General features: G+C 55.9%; 2 protein-coding genes across 6 annotated transcripts in view; one reads left to right on the top strand and one right to left on the bottom strand.

The window, feature by feature from the left end:
• The window catches only part of SULF1 (sulfatase 1), a 168,433-nt gene extending 166,214 nt beyond the window's left edge, over nt 1-2,219 (top strand). For all 5 annotated transcript variants that reach the window (XM_029068600.2, XM_039912643.1, XM_039912645.1 and 2 more), the window contains one exon: nt 456-2,219. In XM_029068600.2, the coding sequence (XP_028924433.1) occupies nt 456-486 (31 nt within the window). In that variant the 3' untranslated portion in view covers nt 487-2,219. The remainder of the gene's footprint in view (nt 1-455) is intronic.
• A 3,714-nt stretch (nt 2,220-5,933) lies between these two features.
• Nucleotides 5,934-22,334, bottom strand: part of SLCO5A1 (solute carrier organic anion transporter family member 5A1) — a 41,522-nt gene continuing 25,121 nt past the window's right edge. Inside the window, exons 4-9 of the mRNA XM_029069807.1 lie at nt 20,757-20,921; nt 16,460-16,658; nt 11,281-11,440; nt 10,608-10,849; nt 9,707-9,771; nt 5,934-8,163 (exon numbers count right to left, since the gene is read on the bottom strand). Of these exons, the coding sequence (XP_028925640.1) occupies nt 7,757-8,163; nt 9,707-9,771; nt 10,608-10,849; nt 11,281-11,440; nt 16,460-16,658; nt 20,757-20,921 (1,238 nt within the window). The 3' untranslated portion in view covers nt 5,934-7,756. The remainder of the gene's footprint in view (nt 8,164-9,706; nt 9,772-10,607; nt 10,850-11,280; nt 11,441-16,459; nt 16,659-20,756; nt 20,922-22,334) is intronic.

Raw genomic sequence — 22,334 nt, 5'->3', positions numbered from 1 at the left:
CTGGACCCAAGGGGTGGGGCCCTGGTGACGTGTCCGCCTCTTCCCACTCACACCCACCCTTACTCTCCTTTCTGTACCTTCGGGGAGGGGGCCTTACAGTGGGAGTCTTAGCAGCTGCTTCCTTCGTTACAGCAGCATCTTACCCTGCTTGGTCAAAGGAGGTGGGCACAGGCTCCCCTGCTTCCCGTAGGTCAGAGGACCCCAGCAATCCCTGGGACATGGAGGCTGGTCTGCTGGGATGCCCTGGACTGGCTGGCCAGGGCTGGCTAATCAGTCCATCGAGGGCTGACCATGTGGTTCAGGGCTAACTGGTCCATTTGCGGCTGAGGGCAGGCAGGTCTGTCTGGGGCTGAGGGGCGGCTGATCTCGTTGCTTGGATGCAAGCGATTTGCCCGTGCCCCAGTGTGGAAGGTTGCCCGACCCCTGACTATCTTGAGGTGTTTTGTTTTCTGCAGAGGACAGCTATGGGACGGCTGGGAAGGTTAAGCCTCCGCGGGTCTCGCCGAGGACGCCGGTGGGCAGAGATGGGAAGACGGGACAGAGTGTGCGCAGACTGACTCAACCTTAGACTTTGAGGCCCAGGCGGCCGGGCCGGGCCTGGGTCGTGAAGGCCGGTGCCCCGGGGGGGATTCGTGCTATCCGACGGTGACCGCCAATAAGACTTAAACTGCGGGGACGCGGCATCGGCGGCGGACGCGGCTTCTGCCACGCGGGACCGTTGCCAGAGAGCCGCAGCCGGACAACTCCGGGCCGTCCGGCGGAGGCCCGGCCGTGCCGCTCCGAGCGCGCCCCCGTCGTTGCGTAACGACCCCCCTCCGCCTCACGCTGGACCCGGGCCCGGCCCCCGTGCACTGGAACACCCCTGAACTGAGCAACGCGTTGGGGATCGGAGGCCGGGAGGCTCTACCGGTGAGGGGTAGGGGGTTCGTCGCCAAGCCGGAGGCCAGGTGTCGTCCTCACCCCTTCCAGGCCCTTGGGGTCTGGAGATCACCTCCGGCAGCGCCCTGGCAGGGTGGCCGGGCCCCCCGGTCACCGAACGGTGGTGGCGGAACCCACTCGGATCACCCTGGAGGTGCAGAGAGGAGGACACGAGCCAGAAAGAAGGTCTCCAGCCGCCACCTGCTCCTCCTCCACCTCTCCGGCCCCCAACCCCTAGACCCCCCAACCTCCCTCCCACCCACCGCCCCATACGGATTGGGTCAGAGTGCAAAGCTCATCCAGGCTGCTTTTCATCCCCGGCTCGCTCATTAAGGTCACGGTGGCCGCTGCCTGGCCGAGCTTCCCGCAGATGCAGCTTTGCAGCTCGACACCCACGAACCCCTGCTTTTAAAGCTTGCGACCTTCCTCTAGAGGAGGAAGCTCGCCCGTCTGGCTTAGGAAATTGGTCTGTCCCGGGGTCCTGAGAAGACGGGACGTTTTGGGATTCGCTCTCCCCATTTCCGGGGAGTGCCACCATCAGTGCTGGCCTTCGGCCTCCGGCTTTAGTTTTGGCCCCGTTGGGGTGACCGAGGAAGCCGGAGTCCGGGAGAGAGAAAAAGGCCCAGATAGGTCCCGAGGCATTGGACCGGGCGACGTGGGCTCGGAGTTACCGGCGAGCCACTAGACCTGAGGGCCGGCCCGGCCCCACGACGGGCCTCTCTATCACTGAGAGAGTGGCGTGCTGTCTCTGACTCGCCAGAGACAGCCGAAGTTGGCTGTCCTCTCGTTGGGCCCAGCGGAAAGAGTAATAGCCCTTCTGGCTCGGGGATTGGCCCGCAGGCTCACTTCTGGCCTCTCAGCAGCCACACGGGGACAGAAAAGGGGTTGGCAGAGAGAGCCCACGGCATATCCCAGTGGGTATGGGGACACTGGGGCTCACCGTTTCAAGGGGAACACTCCCATCCCGCTGTGTCTCCCCTGGCCCTGGCTCCGCTCTCTGGTTTAGCCCAGTGCGGTTTTGACGGCTGAGGCGGTCAGTCCTTTGCGTTAAAGGGTCAATCGGAGGGAAGGTTGGAAGATTCTGTTCATTTTTGGGCGATGTCACAGAGGAGCGGGACTCGGTCGGACGCTGAGTGACAGGCCGGGCGTATTTATGGTCGCGGAAGCTGCCGTGTGTACATAGGGTTGGGGTCCTTAGGCGACAGATGGTGATTTTCCAACCTGTACCTTTTTGTAGAACGACTCCGGCTTCAGGAAAGTGGAGAAGCAGTATTTCTGAAAATAAAAGGTGTTTGAATTTCCTCTGCTAAACGGTCACCTTGGCCGCCTGCGGGGTGGGGGAGGGGGTCCTGGTGGTCTTGGGGGGCTTGGACAGAGCCTCGGAGGCCTGTGGTGGGCTCCCGACCGGGCCTGAGATGCTGATAGGGGTGGGGATGGGGCGGGGGCCGTGCCTGCCCTGCCAGAATGACAAAACAGCATGGCTTAGTGAAAAGAGCACAGGTTTGGGAGTCAGAGGACATTGGTTCTAATCTCGTCTCTGCCACTTGTCTGCTGTGTGACCTTGGGCAAGTCACTTCATTTCTCTGGACCTCAGTTACCTAATCTGGAAAATGGGGGTTAAAAGCGTGAGCCCCTCGTGGGACAACCTGATTACCCTATATCTACTCCAGTGCTTAGAACAGTGCTTGGCACATAGTAAGCGCTTAACAAATACCACAATTATTATTATTATTATTATTATTGTTATTATTAAAACACCACCATCCTTGGCTCCAGAGATTCCCAAGCAGTCAGTGTGGGATGCCAGGAGAACCAATGACCTACACTCTCCATCCCACCTCCACCAATGGCCCGCAGACTTGTGCCCCAGGGCTGTTTTCTGTTTGCCCCAGGCCAAACCAGCCAGAACCCAAGGGGTGGAGGAGGTAGAGGACTGGGTCTTCCCAGCTGTGGTTCACTGCTGAGGTCCATCCTTCCTTTCCTTCCCCCTTCCCCTCTCCTCCTCCTCCTCCCTTCCTTTCCTTCCCCCTTCCCCCCTCTCCCTTTTCTGTCTCCTCTCTCCCTTTTTTCTGCCCTCTTTTTCTCTCCCCTCCAACCCTTTTATCCCCCTTTCTCCCTCCTCACTTCCTTTCCCCCTCCCTCCCTTTTCTCCCTCCTCTTTTCCTTTTTTCTGCCTTCTCTTTTTCACCTTCCCTCCTCCTTTCCATTTCTCCCCCCTTCTCCCTCCTCTTTCCCTCCCTCTTCTCCCTCTCCTCCCTTCCTTTCCTCCCCCTTTCTCCCCCTCCCTCCTCTCCCCTCCCTCCTTTCTCCTTCCTCCCTTCCTCCCTCCCAACGTGGCTCAGTGAAAAGATCCTGGGCTTTGGAGTCGGAGGTCATGGGTTCGAATGCCGACTCTGCCACTCGTCAGCTGCGTGACTGGGCAAGTCACTTAGCTTCTCTGTGCCTCAGTTACCTCATCTGTAAAATGGGGATTAAGACTGTGAGCCCCACATGGGACAACCTGATTTCCCTGTGTCTACCCCAGCGCTTAGAACAGTGCTCTGCACATAGTAAGCGCTTAACAAATACCAACATTATTATTATTATTATTATCATGTCTTGGGATGGGATTTCTTCTTTCTAGGGGTCCATTCGCTCCCCTGTGAAATGGTGGTCAATCGGGCCCCAGCCCTTCTTGGTGGTCCCTGGGGGCCCACCTGCCGGATCAATCTTGAGCAAGCCGGACTCACCAGGGAGGAAAACTGAGCTTCGTAGGCCAACCGTAACTTCTGTTCTTGCAGCCAGGTTATCCCTCACCCTGGCCACCCCCTCCCTTTCTGGCTACCACCAGAAGACCAGGTGGTGGGCAAGAGCAGGAGACAAGGCAAGAGTGGATTAACTAATACCATTCCTTCAGCCCCCCAACTTATGGGCCTGGTCCCCAACCCTGCCGTGGGGCAGTCTGTCCGTCTGTCCTGCGCCGGCAGCCAGTCCTGCCCCTGTAGGAAGGGGCCGTTGCGACATTTGGGCACCCGGTTGTGCTGGGAACAACCCTTGAGCAGGACCAGCCTCCGAAGGACAACGACCCGGGGGAGGAGGACGAGAGGAGGATCCATAGACCCTACAGCCTGGCAAGGTAGGACCATCCTGCATCAGTGTGCTGGTTCATCCATTAGATATAACCCTAGCACAACCCGACCCAAGGCTGGCCATCCGGCTGCCCGTCTGCCCACCTGTCCGTCCATCCTCCCTCCTGCCCATCTGCCCACCCGTCCGTCCATCCTCCCCTCCCTCCCTCCCTTTCCCTCCGTGTTGCTCAGCAGGCCCTCGGACACTTGCTTAATCACTGAGGTGCTTCCCCGCTTCTCACCGCCCCTGCCTCCGCCAGCCGTTGGCTTTGGAAGCACAAATGGCGGGCAGCAAGGGGGGCCTTCTGCCAGGAAGTAGTGGACCGGGAGAGCCTAAGGGCCACAGAGGGGTCTTTTGCACCGGGCAGAAATACTGTTACGTTCTTTGTAATTTGGCAGGGACTTTGCGAAGCCTTGGAGTTGATACAAGATCATCAGATCGGAGCCAGTCACCAGTCCACTTGGGCTTCACAGTTTAACGGCGAGGGAGACTAGGTTCCTTGTTCCCATTTTACAGGTAAGGGCACCGAAACCTAGAGAAGTGACTTGGCCGAAGTCACACAAGCAGGCAAGTGGCGGAGAAGGGATTTGGACTCAGGTCTCTGGTCCTGTGCTCCTTCCACTAGGCCGTGCTGCGGGTCTAAGTTTGCCCATTGCTGAGTCCAGGCGAGGAATGAGTGGGCCCCATGGGGAGAAGTCCATCTCTCACCCCAAGGTTAATTCTCGGCCCTGCTTGGCAGCAGCAGCAGGTCAGGGGGAGCACGGTTTTGGCCAAGGGCAGGGGCCCATGCCGGCACCCCCCACGGTGAGGGGTGCTGTCATCTTTGGCCTCTTGGCCCGGCCCAGACAGAGGTTACCCCAGTAGACCTTAGGGCCAGGATCACCTGCAGGAGTTTGGGACCGGAGGAGTTTGTGTGAGGGAGTTCTGCTCCTCAAATTCACATCCCCTGCCCCATTCCTCCACGCTCAGCTTATAGCCGGGGGTCTCTGGGAGTAGCCCTGCCCCATGGGAAGCAGTGTGGTTTAGTGGATGGAGCACGGGCCCGAAAGTCAGAAGGGGGTGGGTTCTGATCCTGGTTCCACCTCGTGTCCGCTGTGTAACCTTGGGCAAATCACTTAATTTCTCTGGGACTCGGTCATCTCATCTGTAAAATGGGGACTGAGACTGTGAGCCCTATGGAGCACAGGGACAATGTCCAACCTGATTAACTTGTATCTACCCCAGTGCTTAGAACAGTGTTAGACACATAGTAAGCACTTAAGTACCATAATTATTTGTTACTATGGGAAGGGGGGCAGGGGGGCGCTTACTGCTGGCTGAGCCCTGAGCTAAGACCGGCTGGGTCAGAGTGGGTAGTCTGAGAGGGAGACAGAAAGGCAGAGAGACACATTCTAAACAGATGCAGAGAAAGGGGAACAGATCCCCAGAACCAGAGCAGCAGCATGGCCTAGTGGAAAGAGTCCGGGCCCAAGTGACAGAAGACCTTTGTTCTAATCCCTGTTGTGGGCCATTCCTCTTCTGTGGCCCTGGGCAAGTCGATTCACTTCTGGGCCTCAGTTTCTTCAACTGTAAAATAAGGCTTCAGTACCTGCTGTCCCTCCTGCTGAGTCTGTAAGCCCCATCTGGTAGGGAGACTGTGTTTGATCTGATTATCTTGTTATCTACAATCCTTGGCACATAGTAAGTGCATATATACAATGATTAGTAAGTTCATAAATACAATGATTACCATCGTCATAGAGAGGCAGCCAGGAAGAGACCGAGAAACAGGGTCAGGGATAAACAGGAGACAAACAGCGATAGGTATAGAAAGTGGAAGGCAGAGATTGAGATAGAGACAGACGGGGCTAGACAGCGAGAATGAGAGGGATGAAAAGGGGCAAAGACAGAGAGTGGAGGCGGCAACCTGGTTTTAGTCAAAGAACATGCTTTTATTTATTCAGTGCATCAGGTTTTGATTTTGAAGTCCCAAGTACTCGGGTCTGTAACCAGACAGTTTACAGTAACTGGCAGTGGCGCTGGGGAACCATAGAGTGGTCGGTCTGTTGTGCGTCTCTTGGATGCCCCCAAGTGCCTGCCAAATAAGCATGAACTTGCCCCGATTCCAAGCGATCTCCGCTTGCCAGCCCGCCCGGCCCCGGCACCGGGGACGGTTCCTTCCAGCTGGACAGTGAGTGGTCGGTGAGGCGGGGAGTGGGGGAGTGGGGGAGCAGGAGGTGGGGAGCAGAGACCCAGCCTGCCCACCCGTCAACTGTGAACAATGACCTTTGTCTTCTTCCTTTCCAGAGGGCAGCCTCGACTGCCCGTCTCCCCTCTGTCCAGCGGGCCGGATTCCTACGGTTATTTTTCCTTTCACCGTTGTTCTTTTCAGCCACCTGTCCGCCTGACCTCTCAGGACTGAGACACCCCTGGGCCAGGGGCAGATGGAGGTGAATATAGCTGCTAGGATTTCTGTTCTCCTTCCCTCCAAAACTCACGCCAAAGCCTGAGACGGACAGACTGGTGCCGGGCCCGAACTGGCCTCCGCTCCTCCCCCAGAGACAGGTGGGACAGTGCCGCCATTTTTCCTTCACTGCCACAACCACCAGCGTCACCCAGTAAACCCACCCACCAGTTGGAGCAGAGCATTCAGGTAAGGCAGGCTTCGCGGTGGCTTCACTTTTAGCTCTGCTCCCTTTCTGCTCTGCATTTTTGCCTAGTTGGCGCCTGCTACTGGGGAGTTGATTATTGTCGTCAGAAACTTGAACTAGGGGGTTGGGAGGGTGAGCTTGAACCGGAACCTTCTTCTAATGGAAACGGAAACTAGCAGTTGAATTGGCTCCCGTGAGCACACCTGCGGAAAGCAGCCGGTTAAGAGCAACTGGAGGGGCCTGTTGGGCTCCGGGCTGCCCTCAGTGAGGGGGGAAAAGGAGGCAAACTCCCGGCCTGAGTAGGGGGCGGCTGGCAGGGAGAAGGGCCTCAGTCTGCTTAGACCCAGCCCAAGTCGAAGCTCCCCGACCCGCCTAAAAGACACTATGGGTGATTCAAGTCCAAATGCCCATGACAATGGCCCCCGCGAAACAGATGTATTTTCTAGGCCCTCGTCACCTTGCCCGCTGGCGTGGTTTCTCTCCTACTTTTTTCCTCTCAGCTCCGACGGCCCCAAGGTGGCTGGTCCCAGCGGGGTCTGAGGTGATTCTTTCCCGGACTGGGTTTCCCTGCTCACCGTCGGGCCGAAGAGATCACCGCCGTATATCCCGGGAGGCCGTTGGAAAGTCATCGCTCATCCGATGGACCGGCTCAGGCCTCACTCTCCTCCCGCTCTCGGGGTGACGTGCCCACTTCCCCCATTACCGCTCCGTGGGGCCAAAGGCAACCCACCCCCTTCCTTATGGAAAATCCTGGATGGGCACCCCCCAAGCAGCAAGATGACCCGGAGCCTCCCCAGGAGAATAACCAGAAGCAGCGGGCAGCCATTTGGGATGCTCCTCCTGGCCATGGCCACTCAAATTGCATAGTGGCATCACGTTGTTTGTGCTTTCTAGCGGAGAGCACTGACTGGGTGAAGCAAAATTCCCAATCTGTCACGCCCCGCCTCCGACCCGGAGGGAAGTGGCTCTTCCAACGCACCAGGCTCCTGTTGAGACAGCGGCCAGTCCCGTGCCCGACCGGACGATGGAGCTGCTGCCGCCCGCCTTGGAATGCTGGCTTCCTGTCGCATTCCTGGGCCACGGGGAGCGAGAGGTGTCCCTCAAGGGCCGGGGCAATGCGGGGGTTCAGCGCCAGGGTAGGTCTGGGCCGTGTTGGGGATCCCCCGGGCCAGGCCACCCTCCTCCGGCAGGAGCTCGGGCCCGCCAAAGGCCGGGCAGGACCGCGTCCTGGCATGGCCGTCGGCCACCGCCTCGCTGACGGTGTGGAGCGCCGCCGCCCTGGGCCGCGTCCCGCGCAGCCGCTCCTCGCGGCACCTGAGTGAGTACCAGGCCAGGAAGATGAAGACGAAGCCGAAGCACTTGAGGCCGGCCGCCAACCCAAAGTAGACGAAGCGGAAGGAGGTGACGTCGTACTCCCAGCAGGAGCCCCGCACGCCGCACTCCTGCTGCCACAGCATGCACGTGGTGTCAATCACCGCGCCGAAGTAGATGGGGGTCGGAATGTACGCTGCGGAGGAAACGCACACCCCCGGGGACCGGCGTCAGCCCGCACGCTTGACGGACGGACGCCGACCCCGCGTACGGGAGGAGGAAGGAGCCCACTTACAGGAGGAGGAAGGAAGCTGTTGGAAGGGCAGGTGAGTTGTGCTCGGGCAGCACAGTAGGGGGGAAAAGGGGGCCTGGAGGAGTCAGGGAAGATGGGGAGAAGGGCGGGTTTGGAGGGCAGGTGGGAGTTTAGGAAACTCATTTCCTGTTGGTGCTGTAGTTGGGTTGGTTTCTTTTACAGCTTCCAAACACGGCGATTGCCCTGACCCTCGCCGACATCTCAGCTCTAAAGGCAGCCGCTGGAAGAAGGGAAAGCTAACTGCTTTGCGACCTTTCTACGAACCCTGATGATCCAGGAAGGTTTGGAGAAGGTCTGGGGCGGGGGGAAAAGAGAGAAACATGCCTCCCATCCCACTCTGCCAAAATGGCATCTTCCTGTTGCTGGCCTTGGATTAAGCCTTCTTGTTTGACCCCTGTACAAAATGGCCATTTTTTTGGCCAGGCACCTTGATCCAACCCCAGTGGCTGACACATTTTCTCCCGGGAACTGGGCTCGGGCGGCCGGCGCAATCCAGCTCGGGGGATGAATTTCCCCAGGCTGGAGGGCAACGTCCAGTCGGTCCGGTCCGCTGGGACTCCTGTCCGATTCCCTTCAGGCTACTGCAGGGAGATTCCCTTCCTGCAGCTACACCAAGTCAGCGTGCCTGGCCGCCATCCCTCAGGCTCTCCCCAGCCGGCCACCGGAGAGGCGGTCGCGGGCACCGCCCCTCCCACCTAGGCCTCCGCCTCCCTCCCAAATCCAGTCCCTACCACTCTCCCAGCCACTGACATCAGGCGCCTCCGTGTTCTCTAAAGAGGGTTTCGTCTTCAAATCTCCCATCTCCACCTGACTTGCTCACGCCCTTTTGGATCAGAACACTTCCCCTTCTGAAAGCCCCTGAGACTGTCCCTGCATCATTTTTCTTCTCTCCAGGTCACATCCTGCCAAACACCACCTCAGCACTTAGGCACTCAGATCAGATCAATTTACATTCCCTACTTGTCCATCTTTCCATTCTTGCTTCTTCCAAGTCTCCTAGTTTATTTTGAGTCTCCCCTCCCCCACCACCTTCTCCTGGAGGGCTGGGGGTGAGCGAGCGTGGGTGTCTGCCGATACTCTCCTACTCTCCTCCTGTGCTCTCATTCAGTCGATACCATCGGTTGGATTGGAATCAGATCGGGAAATTGTCCTCATAGCATGATGCTAGTTTCATCGCCAACAGACCCAACCCCCGAAAACTAGAAACATTTTCATCCTTCAGCACCCGCTGGGACCCCGTCAGCGATTCCCTACAGAGGGTTTCCTGTACGACATCCCCTGGGGAAAAAGAAACCACCTGCGGCCCATCCGCCTTCCTTCTGTCTACTGATTTGAGTGGGATGGAAGCCAGGACGGTAGGCCTGAACCTAGAACAGCTTTCTACAGAGAGGCTTTAGGATGAGCCTTGATTCTTGGGGAAACTTACCAAGCGTTCGGAGTAAAACAAATTGCATCCCCAGCGCAAAGGGTCTCTCTCCGTCCTCCACGGACCTGCGGGGAAGGTCAGAGAAACCTCTTCTGCTTTTGGCCCCACCTCATCATCCATCTGACCCCTCCCTAATTTTGCCTCCACACTCTCCTCCACAGATTGATACTTCCCGCACCTACTGCTGTTTATTTTCTGACCTGGGAACGAAGCCTGTCCTCTGCCCCCTTGTGTTGGGCGGGGAGAGGGGTTTCCCGTGCCTGGCTTTGGAACTAGCAAGCTACGCTGGGTGCCGTCTTGAAGAAACTGTGTCTGATGAAGCCAAGAGATGCCCCGGCCCCGGAAGAGGTGGAGACGGAGAAAGGCCGGGATGGAAGGTCTTTGGCCCACTGCCACAAACTGGCCCCACCCCTGCCCCTCAACCCAACTACCAAACTACAAAGAGAAATCCTGCCTGGTGTACACATTACCGTTCCCACTTGGCAAAAACCTCCTTTCCCTCTCCTACCTATTGGCTCCCTTGATCCCCTTGCCGCTCTCTCCAGTCCATCCGTCCAGCCCGGCCTTCTCCCCCACACCTCACTTACTCCGTTTTCCTCCCCAGATCGGGCAGACCACACGCTCCCCCTAAAATCACACTTCCTCCAACCAACGTCCTTCGGTTAATACCCCCGGCGTGTATCGACTCGACGGCCTCCTCGTGAATCTACGAACCTGTACTTTAAATTTCCCAGGTTCTGACTACTGCTCTGTTGGTTAAAAACTTTTGTGTCTGCCCCTACCCGGTGGAGTCCAAGCTCCTCATGGGCGCTCAATAAAGCTAGATATCGCCCCATCCCCTGCTGCTATGTATTCCCTTGCCCGAATGCGCGGGGGCCCCTTGGCGGGTGAGCGCCCTCACCTGAGTGTCACTATGATGGCGGACGGCTGGGCACAGGCGGTGATGAAGGTCACGATGAAGAGGAAGACGAGGAAGGGGATGAGGGTGTTGCAAGTGCGGTGGCACTTCCCGGACACGGCGTAGCCATTCTCGCTGAGATAGGTCTTCACGATGACCACGCGGAGCTGGCCGTGCCGGCCGGCCGTGGGCGGGCTGATGACCTGGCGGCTCTGGACGCAGGCACAGTCGGTGTAGTTCCGGCCCTGGGACCAGATGGGACACACCGGACCAGAGTGCTGCCGTGGCCTCTCCCCATCTCGTTTCCCGCCACCCCGAGGCGGGCCCTCGTGGGGCCCGGCTTGGCCGGAATGCCGCTGCGGGGTTCAGGGTGGCCCAGCCCAGCGATAGAAACTCACAAGCTGTACACTTGTTCCCCGTGTTCCCCGGCAGGAATCGGTAAAACAGCTGCCAGCTCTGTGCTGCAGGCCACAGTGGCATGACGGGGCAGGGGACGGGGAGAGGGTGGGCTTCCCGGCCAGGGCAGGCCACAGAGTCACCGTTGGCACCTTTTTGTCGGCACCAACTGGAAACCCTCTGGTGTGAGCGAGGCCGGGGTCCTGCTCAGCAGTTGCGGGGGGGGCCATCGACCGTGGGGTCCAGACCGGGCACCTCCCCCGGAGCGCGGGCGACTCACCCCGAGGCTGTGGTTGCCGGCGCTGGCGCAGCCGGCCAGGCAAGGGTTGAAGTAGGTGATGCCGTCCGATCCACAGACGGGCTCGTATTCGTGGATCCTGCAGCCGCAGTTGACGTTGCAGCTGCCGGTCAGGTTGCGGTGGGTCACAGTGAGGAAGGGGCTGGGGGAAGGGGCAGAGACAGAGCAGTTCGTTAGGACAGACACTCCCAGACCCTCACCTACCAGCACGGCACGATGGGAGCCCAAGAACCTGCCCCTGCTCACAGGAGCTTGGCACATAGCATTTAACAAATACCATAATTATTATTATTAGAGGCCAGTGGGCACAGTTAGAGGAGCCAGGCTTGGGCTGTACTTGGCAGTGGAAACTGGGCCTCGGGGTCTGGAATCCCTGGCTCCTTCCTGGAAACCAACCCTGGGGGTGGCAAGAGAGGGGTAATGCATAAAAATAACAATAATAATTGTGGTTTTTATTAAGGGCTTACTACATGCCAGGCATTGTGCTAAGCACTGGGGTAGATACAAGATAATCAGGTCCCGCATGAGGCTCACAGTAGGGCGGAAAAAGCACTAAATCTCCACTGAACCCCCATTTTGCAGAGGAGGGAAACTGAGGCAAAGTGACGTCCATGGTCACACAGAAGGTAAGTGGCAGTGCCAAAATTAAAATCCAGGTCCTCTGACTCCCAGGCCTGTGCTCTTTCCATTAGACCACAGTGCTTCTCTGTGCCTCAGTTATCTGTAAAATCGGGATTAAGATTATGATAAGCACTTAACAAATATAAAAAAGAGAGAAACTGAGTCTGCAGAGAGACAAAGGGCACTCCCCCCGAACCCCATTCTGGACTAAAGCCCAGTGTCCCAGGGCAATTTTTCTTGGTGCTTCCACACCTGGTTGGAGTCAGCAGTGACCATGAATGGGGTGGGCGCAGCTCTGGCCTCCTGTGAGACCTTTGACCAGTCACCAACTTTCTTGGGCCTCAGTTTCCACTGTAAAATGAGGATAATATCCCAGCTCACCCTGCCTAATGGACTGTGAGCCCCACAAGTGGCAGAGACTCCGCTAAGGGCTGGGCACACAGAAAATAGTTAATAAATAGGCACAATGATGACAACTGTTATAGATTGGAAATCCCTCAGAAGGGCACCAAGCTAACTGCTCTCTCTAGCCTCTGAGACCCCTCAACTGGATCTTTTAAGGAAAACTCTCAAAATCGCCAGCCTTCAACAGGGGGAATAGATGGGCAGAGCTGTGGTACAAGCTAATCTCCTCACACAGCGCCATGACTAATCAGATGTCATGACAGTTTCCATGTGGCAGGAGGTGTGGGGTCCAGAGTCTTGTGGCAGCTGGGGAAGAAGGGTGTCTGAAATACTGAGGTGTCCTTTTAGGCCAGTTACAGGAGGCGGCGGGATCTTAGTTTGTTAAACTAAATCGATAGTCCTTTTTGTCTTTTCTACCCACTTCCACGGCAGTGATCAGTCTGGTGTTTACTGAGTGCCGAGAATAGGTCAGAGGGGAAAGTCACGTGTTCCCAGGCTTCCGGGAGCTGGCCAGCCAATAATAATAATTATGGTATTTGTTAAGCGCTTACTATGTGCACAGCACTGTTCTAAGTGCTGGGGTAGAAACAGGGTAATCAGATTGTCCCACGGGGGGGCTCACATTTTTTAATCCCCATATTTACAGATGAGGTGAGGCACAGAGAAGTTAGTTGCCCAAGGTCACACAGCAGACAAGTGGCAGAGCTGGGATTAGAACCCACAACCTCTGACTCCAAAGCCCATGCTCTTTCCACTAAGCCATGCTGCTTCAAAAATAATAATAATAATAATGTTGGTATTTGTTAAGCGCTTACTATGTGCAGAGCACTGTTCTAAGCGCTGGGGTAGACACAGGAGAATCAGGTCCCACGTGGGGCTCACAGTTTTCATCCCCATTTTCCAGATGAGGGAACTGAGGCACAGAGAAGTTAAGTGACTTGCCCACAGTCACACAGCTGACAAGTGGCAGAGCTGGGATTCGAACTCATGACCTCTGACTCCAAAGCCCAGGCTCTTTCCACTGAGCCACGCTGCTTCTCTAAACAACTGTCAAAAAAAACAAGGATTTGGGGGTAGTGGCAAAACTATGACCTTATTTTGTGCTCTCCAAATCCTTGAGCCCTGGGGAGTGGCAGGAATTTGACCATCCCCATTTTACAGAAAAGGCTACCGAGACCCAAAGGGGTAAAGTGATTTGGCTGCGGTGACCCAGGGGGTGAGGGGTAGAGCTGGGGGTAGGATCTGCGCCTGCCATCAGTCAAATGGGATTCATTATTCTAAAGTTCCTCATCAGAGCCGCCTGCTAGATTGTCGCCGCCTAAAAGGCCGGGTCCTCCCCCAGCCCCTCCCAAGTGTCTCCTCTGGGTCCCGGGGGGGCGAGGGGCCTTCAGTGGTGGCAACCATTTTCCGTGGAGCTGGCCAACTGCTCCTATTTCAACCCGTACCACTGGTGAGGGGTTTCCAGCAGGTTCCCTGACCACACATTTGTATTCTTCCAAGCCTTAGCAGATTAACTTCCTCACACCACCACCCCCAAATTGTGCCCACCCACCAGGCATGTTACATTTGTACCCACTCTCGGTACCTGGGGATCTATGTATCTAGAATCAATTCTACCTTGGACTATTTCCACCCTGTCCTCTCCATGGAAGTGGCCCTTATTGAGGTTTCCGAAGACCTGCTCCTTGCTAAACTGCACAGCCTCGATTCCATCCTAATCCTCCTCACCCTCTCAGCTGCCTTCTGTGGATCAACCCCTAATCCTCAAAACCTTCTCTAACCTTGACTTCACTGACACTGTCCTCTCCTGGTTCTCTTTGACTGCTCCATGTCAGTCTCTTAAGGGGGCTCCTCTTTTGCCTCCCAAGCGCTTAGTACAGCTTATTGCTCCTCTCTAGTCCTTCCCTCCTCCTGCCGCTTCAACTCTCCCATCTTTCCCAGCGGTACCTCAAGAAGAGATCTCCTGCCTTCTCTCAAAATCCACCCTCTGCACCTGTGCCTCCAACCCCATCCCTTCACATCTTATAATAATGATAATAATAATGGAATTTGTTAAGCGCTTACTATGCGCCAGGCACTGTTCTAAGCGCTGGGATAGAAACAAAGTAATCAGGTTGTTTCACGTGGGGCTTACAGTCTTAATCCCCATTTGACAGATGACTGAGTCGCAGAGAAGTGAAGTGACTTATCCAAAGTCACAGAGCTGATAATTGGCAGGGCCGGAATTAGAACTCATGACTTCTGACTCCCAAACTCATGCTCTTTCCACCAAGCCACGCTGCTCCCTCTTCCTCCCTGACCTCCATCTTCAACTGTTCACTCTCTAGTGGCTTCTTCCCCACTACTTTCAAACATGCTCACATATCCTCTATCCTAAAAATTCCCTCCCTTGACCCCATGGCTCCCTCCAATTATCACCCCATCTCCCTTACCTTTCCTCTCTAAGCTCCTTGAGCAAGTTGTCTATACCCTCTACCTCCGCTTCCTCTCCTCGACCCCTACCAATCTGATTTCTGCCCCCTTCACTCCACAGAAACGGCCCTCTCTAGGGTCACCAATGACCTCCTTCTTGCCTAATCCAACTGCCTCTATTCCATCCTACTCCTTCTTGACCTCTCAGCTGGCTTCAGCGCTGTCGACCACCCCCTTCTCCTGGAAACATTATCCAACCAGGCTTCACTGACACTGTCCCGGTTCTCCTCCTATGCCTCTGGCTACTCCTCAGTCTCTTTCACCAGCTCTTCCTCTTCCTCCCACCCCTTAACTGTTGGAGTCCCTCAGGGCTCAGTTGTGGATCTCCTTCTGTTCCCCATCTACACCCAATCCTTTGGAGACTTCACTTACTTCCACGGCTTCAACTACCATTTCTATGCTGGTGCTTACCAAATCTATATTTCCAGCCCTGATCCTTCTCCGCAGTCTCATATTTCCTCCTGCCTTCAGGATCTCTCTACTTAAATGTCCTGCTGATGCCTCAAATTTAACGAGTCCAATAGAACTCCTTTCATTCAATAGTATTTATTGAGCGCTTACTATGTGCAGAGCACTGTACTCATCTTCGTACCCAAACTCCTCCCCCAGCACACATCAGTATAGACAGCACCACCATCTTCTCTATCTCACAAGCCTAGAATCTTGGCATTATCCTCGACTCATCTCTCTCATTCAACCCACATATTTGATCTGTCACCAAATCCTGTCGGTTGTACCTTCACAACATCATTAAAATCTGGCCTTTCCTCTTCATCCATACTGCTACCACGTTAATCCAAGCACTTAGCCTATCCCACTCTGACTACTGTTTCAGCTTCCTCGCTGAACTCCCGCTTCCTGTCTCTCCCCACTCCAATCCATACTTCATTCTGCTGCCCGGATCATTTTTCTACAAAAATGTTCAGGCCATGTATCCTCACCCCTCAAGAACCGGCAGCGGTTGCCTGTCCACCTCCGCATCAAACAGAAACTCATCATCGTCTTTAAAGTGCGCAATTGCTCTGTTCTCTTCTATCTTCCCTCCCTGATTTCCAACTACTATCCAACGCTCACACTTCGCTCCTCTAATGCCAACCTAGTCACTGTATTTAGATCACATTTCTCTCGTTGCCAACTTCTCACCCGCATTCTACCTCTGACCTTTCACAGGGAAGCAGCGTGGTTCAGTGGAAAGAGCACGGGCTTGGGAGTCAGAGGTCATGGGTCTAATCCCAGCTGTTTGACTTTGGGCAAGTCACTTAACTTCCATGTGCCTCAGTTCCCTTATCTGTAAAATGGGGATGAAGACTGTGAACCCCACATGGGACAACCTGATCATCTTGTATCCCCTCCCCAGGGTTAGAACAGTGCTTGGCACATAGTAAGTGCTTAACAAATGCCATCATTACTCACATCCGAGGGACGATCAGTCTCCCCACCTTCAAAGGTTTAGTAAAATCACATCTCCTCTGAGAGACCTTCCCCAAGACCTCAGCTCCCCTACTCCCTCACCCTTCTGTGTAATCCTTGCACTGGATTTGCACTGTTTATTCAGCCCCATATCACTTATGCATGTCCTCCTGCTACGAAGAGGGCCTTGGCTTCCGACCGGTTGCGGCTGGGAGTGGGGGCGGGGACGCTGGATGCACCCGTGGCCTCTTACCCGGTGGTGTAGGGGATGTTGATGCCACCCAGGCTGATGCTGTCGCAGCCAACGATGAAGAGCGTGGAGAAGCAGAGCAGTGACACCCCGCTGCAGATCATGGCCAGCTTGGCCGCCTCGCGGGCGCTCAGCCTCAGCTTCTTGATGATGTATCCGCCCAGGACGATGCCCACACCGGCACTGGGGACGATCACAACACCTGCCAAGAGGGAGAGGGACAGATGAGGGCCAGCCGGTCCGCCCTGCCCGTCGGACATTTTCCCGGCTGTTGGGGGCAGGGATCATTATTCATTATATATTAATTTATATATATTATCTGCATTAATAGACTGGGAGCTCCTTGTGGGCAGGAAATGTGTCTGCTTGCTTTTGTATTGTCCTGTCCCAAGCACTTAGTACAGCGCTTTGCACTCAGTAAGCGCTCAATAAATACGTCTGAATGAATGAATGATCGGGGCAGAGGAGACTTCAAAAGCAACCTTCCTGCAGTGGGGAGTAGGGGGTGGGGAGGAGGACACACTAGGACCCCTGGAATCACAGCCCGGGATCTTGTAAGGGTTTCAGCTTTCAGGAAGGCCTGGATGGGATGCGCAGGGCGCTGTACAAACTACTGAAAATAGGGGTAGGTCTGTGGAGGGCAGGGAAGAGTGCCCCCTGATGCCCACAGCCCAGAGGCAGAGAGACAGAGACACACAGAGCTGCCCACTTTGGCCATCTTGGGTTCTGTACTCCTTATTTTCAATTCTCCCTGCTCTTGCTGAGAGCAGCTGGACTGACAATGCTCCTCCTGTTCCCTCAGCATGTCTGCCCATCTCCCCTGTTAGATTCTAAGGTCCTTGAGGGTGGGAGCGGGGAGCCATCGCTTGGAACCACCTCACCCAAAAGGTCAGGTACGGCGCCTCGCACTCGATCAGACCAGGAGGATCCCCAGGCCTCTCGTGGTTTCCGACTACCACAGGGCCACCCTTCTGACCCCCTCTGCTGGCTCCCTTCCAATCGGCCTTTAGTCCGCGAGGTCGCGGGGGCTGCCTCCTACCGGAATCCCCCAAGACCTGTGCCATAGTGCTCGTCCTGGGCCCGGCCCCCCACGCTCTGGGAGAGTCACCAGAGCGATGCCCTCCATCCCTCAACCCCTCCACACCCCTCGAGTGGCCTGGGTCCTGCTGATTGCCCGAGCCAAGCTAGAGCCTGCTCTTCTCTCTCCAGAGCTATTTTAGGGGCCAGCTTTCTCCCTGGCTCTATGCCCGGTCCTCCTTCCTCTCTCCCTGGGTACCGGGGTTTCCTCCTTCCTGCCTCCCCCGGCTTGTGCCTGACGTCCCTCCTTCCGTCCCACCGGGGACTGCCCTCAGGGGCGGCTCGGCCAGAAGGTCCCGGGAGCTCTGGAGACCTTGGAGACGCGGGGAGCTCCCTGGCCTTCTCCCTCCTTGTTCTCAGGCACTGCCAGCAGAATTTTTGCCTGCTCAGGCTGGGATTTTCTTTGGGCGGGCCTCCTCCTGCACCTGCCCAGACCACACACTCCTTGAAGGCAGAAACAGGTCTGATTCATTCCTGGAACTTCACCCCCAAGCGCCTTGAGTCGTGCAGGACCAAACTCGTGATAAATATCCCATCAGGCTAGGGTAAAATGACCCGGCACCACCCCCAACCCCCGGACCCAACCCCGGCATCCCACACAGAGCGGGGCCTGCAGCGAGTAACTCCTCAGTGGCCTAGAAGCACGGCCAATCTGTGACCGGCTACAAAAGCCCATCCCGTCCTCCAGCCCCATGGACAGGGGCCACGGCCTACAGCCGACAATCCGGCTACAGTCCGGGCTATCCGCGGCCCAGCGGGAGCCGGTTCTGGTTACAGAAAAGGCATTACCTCAACTTGGAATGCTTGTTCCATTATTTAGATGGAGAGAGGAGGGTGCTTCCTCCCAGCCTAGACAGACGCCAAGGCATTCATTACCCTGAGGCGCGTGGGGAGGGTGAAGAGGGGAGCTTCTCCGAATTCCCAAGGGGAGGGAGGCAGTTTGGTGGCGAGGCCCCTTGACAAAGAGCTACGGGGGAGATTTGATCCCTGGCCCGGTTCCTCTCCTGCCTGCTGGATCACCAGCAGTGGGCAGGAAGTGGGTGAGCCTCAGTTTCACCATTTGCATTATAAGCTCCATTAAATTTGCCCTCCCGGCCCCAGTGTCAGGAAAGGACACTTTCACCCCCTCTTGAGGGGTCGGGAGAGAAAGAGAGAGGGAGAAGGATGGGGAGAAAGGGACACTGACTCACCCTTCTGCAGACAGCAAAAGCTGGCCTCCCCAGACCATGGGAGGGGAGAATTCCCGGGACGGCTAAGGGGCAGAGAGAGGGCTGGGGAGACAGCTGACCATCCTGCCTGCCTGCTTGCCACGTCTCTGCATTTCCACACCACTTTTGTCCTTCCGTATGAAGCCAAGTGAGAAATGATCGAAGGCCGATCACTGGCTCCCGGCCTGAACATTTTGGCTTTCTCCTGAAAAAAAACCCAGCCCAAGCCTGGACACCCTAGGGCTTATCTGGTCACTAGCCGCTGGCCACCGAGCCTCAGGACTACTTTCCTGGCTCCTGTCCCAGAATTCCTGGGCAGCTCGGGGCCGGACCTCGGGGCGGATGTCAGCCCAAGGTCGTGCTGTGGCCCGGTCCCCCTGCCTTCCAAAACCTCCCCTGACGCTTTCCTGCAGAGAGACGGCCTCTGAGTGGGCCCGACCGGATCGCTCCATGCCTACCCCAGCCCGGCGTGCAGTGGTCAGCACACGATAGATGCTCAACCCCTTACTACTCAAGCAGGAGGAATGAGTCAATTTGAGAGAAGTGGAAAAAGTGGGGACAACGGAGGCCAGAACATTCTCCAACCACTACCTGAGCCTCCGCGGTCCAAATCCCCCAAGGACGCTTAGCCAATCACCGGCCAGCCGCACACACTCACACCGTGACTAGGCCAGCTTGACAGCCGGGGACCCAGGGAGGCGGCCCTGGATGATGGCTCCGGGCTCGCCGACCGGACAACCCATAGAAATGCCCTCTTGCTGCCCCTGACCCCCAGTGGCGCTGACCGGCATCTGTCCAAATGAGATGGACCCCTGCAGCCGGAGCCAAACCGGATACCGTCAGCCCCTCCCCGGACGTGGGAGTCGCATCCCGGAAAACGCACGGGACCATTCCTGCGCCTGGGCTGACTCCTGAGGTGGAGCCATGCTCACACCTCTACCTGGAGGTGACCATTCCTCTCTCCCCAGCAGCACTCCCCAAGAGGATAGTCATGTCCAAACTGAACAGGCTGCACTCGGGGCAAAATAGGAAACACCAAAGAGATGTGGAGAGATGAAGAAGGGTCAGACCCTGGGAGAGACACAGACACGCTCACAGAGTCGGGGGTAGGGGGGTTCCTGAGCGGGTAACCGGGAACAGCCCTTCCACCTAGAAGCCAGAGACCGAACCACCACCATCACCACCGCCATCTCTCAGTTGGCGTCCCGAGTCCATCGTCACACGGCGGCGAGGCCACTGGGCCGTCCGTGAGCCCAAGCACTCCTCGATGGGTATAGAGGGGACACCAGTCCCCGAGCCGCACCACCGCCGGAAGTGAGTCACGGCCCCCGCCGTCAACTAGCCCCGGCCTGCTGCGGGGAGGCTATGGATAGATTTGCAGAGAAAACCCCAACCGCTGTGATGCCAGGTGCCTGACCACTGGAGAGAGAGAGAGATGAAATCCGCAGACTGCCTCTCTTCTGCCATCTTAAGGAGCTGCACCTCGGGATCTGAATACCCTAGTAGGAGTATTTCTTGTAGCAGTCGTCGTAATGTCAGTGGTGATAGTAACAGTAGGAGTGGTACTAATTTTAGTTGCAATAATAATAATAATGATGGTATTTGTTAAGCGCTTACTAGGAGCCAAGCACTGGTCTAAGCGCTGGGGGAGATACAAGGTGATGAGGTTGTCCCACGTGAGGCTCACAATCTTAATCCCCACTTTACAGACGAGGTAACTGAGGCACAGAGGAGTTAAGTGACTTGCCCGAAGTCACACAGCCGACAAGTGGCAGACCTGGGATTAGAACCCAAGACCTCTGACTCCCAAGCCCGGCCTCTTTCCACTAAGTCATGCAATAGTAGTAATAGTACTTACTAAACCAGTGGTTTTCAGACCGACCACCCACCCACCACCGGCTCTGGCCCTGTACTGGGCGGTTGTATGGGTGGGAGACAGGAGGCGGGTTCGGGGGCACGGAGAGGGAAGGGAGGGGTGGGGGTGGCAGAGGGGGGCCCTGCCGGCCAGGCCTTACCAGTGTAGATGCTGGCACTGGAAGCGGGGATGCCGAACTGGGACTCGATGAACTTGGGGATGAAGGTGATAAAAGCGGTGACAATGGCACTCTCAGCTGTGTATGACAAACTCACAAAAAGGAATGTCATGTTGCTTAAGATCCTGCCAGCTGCTCTCGGGAGGTCTACGGGATGACAAAAATGACAGACGGATGTTATAAGCCATGGATGGGCGGCAGGCAGGCAGGGCGTCCCTGCCGTCGGAAAATCGAAGCGGGAAAGCGGGGGTTGGGTAGGAAGTAGCGCCCCTCCCCGCCATCATAATATTGATAACCATGGTATCTGTCAAGCGCCGAGTCTGCTGAGCACTGTACTAAGTGCTGGGGGACATCCAAGATCATCGGGTTGGACACAGTCTCAGAGTCTACAGGAGAGGGAGAGAGTGGGTATTGGATCCCCTTTTCACAGATAAGGGGACTGAGGCCCAGAGAAGTTCCGGGGCTCGCCAGAGGTCACCCGGCAGCCTGGCGGTGGATTCGAACCCTGGCGCTCCTCCAACCTGTGACCTGGGGCCAAAAACCATGCGAAGGAAAAGATGACACGGATCCTGAAGGGGTGGTGATGTCCTCTTGGCTCCTTAGGCTCTGACATCAGCCAGACACGAGGCCAAATGGTGTTGGAAAATGTCCACCCCAGTCCTTGGCCCCTCTGCCCCACTACGAGATGAGCCAAGTGATCAGTAAGCCCAACGACTCTCCTCTCAGAAAGGTTTCTTCTGTCCACAGCCATAATCTATTTTCCTGTCCGTCTCTTCTAGAGACTGGAAGTTTCTTCAGGGCAGTGAACGTTTCTACCAACTGTTGTACCGTACTCTCCCTTGAATCAATGTTATTTATTGAGCGATGCGTGTGTAGCATTGTACTAAGCACTAATATAGTGCTCAAGTGCTTAGTACAGTGCTATGCACCCAGTCAGTGCTCAATAACTACCACTTATTGATTCACTCCAATCCACCAGGCTTAGAACGGTGCTTGACCCATAGAAAGTGCTTAACAAATACCATAATAATTATTATTATTGCTAGCGTAGGCCTGTGGCAGCAGAACAACCTAGAAGGCTTCAACTTTGGAAATTCAAGTTAGGTTTTAGGAAAGATGAAGGCCATATCACAAGTTCCTTTACTATGAATAAAACAATTGGATAAGTGGCAGAGAGGAAGCAGTTGATAAAACTGATAATCTCTTTTCCAAGTTTGATTTTTTAAAATGGTATTTTTTTTTTCTGCCTGAAAAGAGGCAGAGTAGGGGGTCTGCACATCTTGAGAGAGGTAATGGAGGCAAGGAGTATTTGGGAAACAGCTCCTGAGGATTTCCTTTTCAGAATTTCTCAGTGTCATTGCCACCGCTGAGGATTGGATGCTAAAACCGCCACGTGAAGTGTGATGCGACTTTACTTTGACAGTGAATGAGGAAAAAGCTACATCATTTTCTGCAAATGCCGAAAATGAGAACCACCTACCCACACAGAGATGAAACAAAAATCGAGTGTCAAAGGCCTTCCCACTGACCTGCCTCCGGAAAAAGAACAACGGCGCGGGT

Source organism: Ornithorhynchus anatinus, chromosome 7, assembly GCF_004115215.2.
Source record: "Ornithorhynchus anatinus isolate Pmale09 chromosome 7, mOrnAna1.pri.v4, whole genome shotgun sequence".
NCBI lineage: Eukaryota > Metazoa > Chordata > Mammalia > Monotremata > Ornithorhynchidae > Ornithorhynchus > Ornithorhynchus anatinus.
Note: the sequence above shows the minus strand (reverse complement) of the source record. Positions and strands in the feature narration are given on the sequence as shown.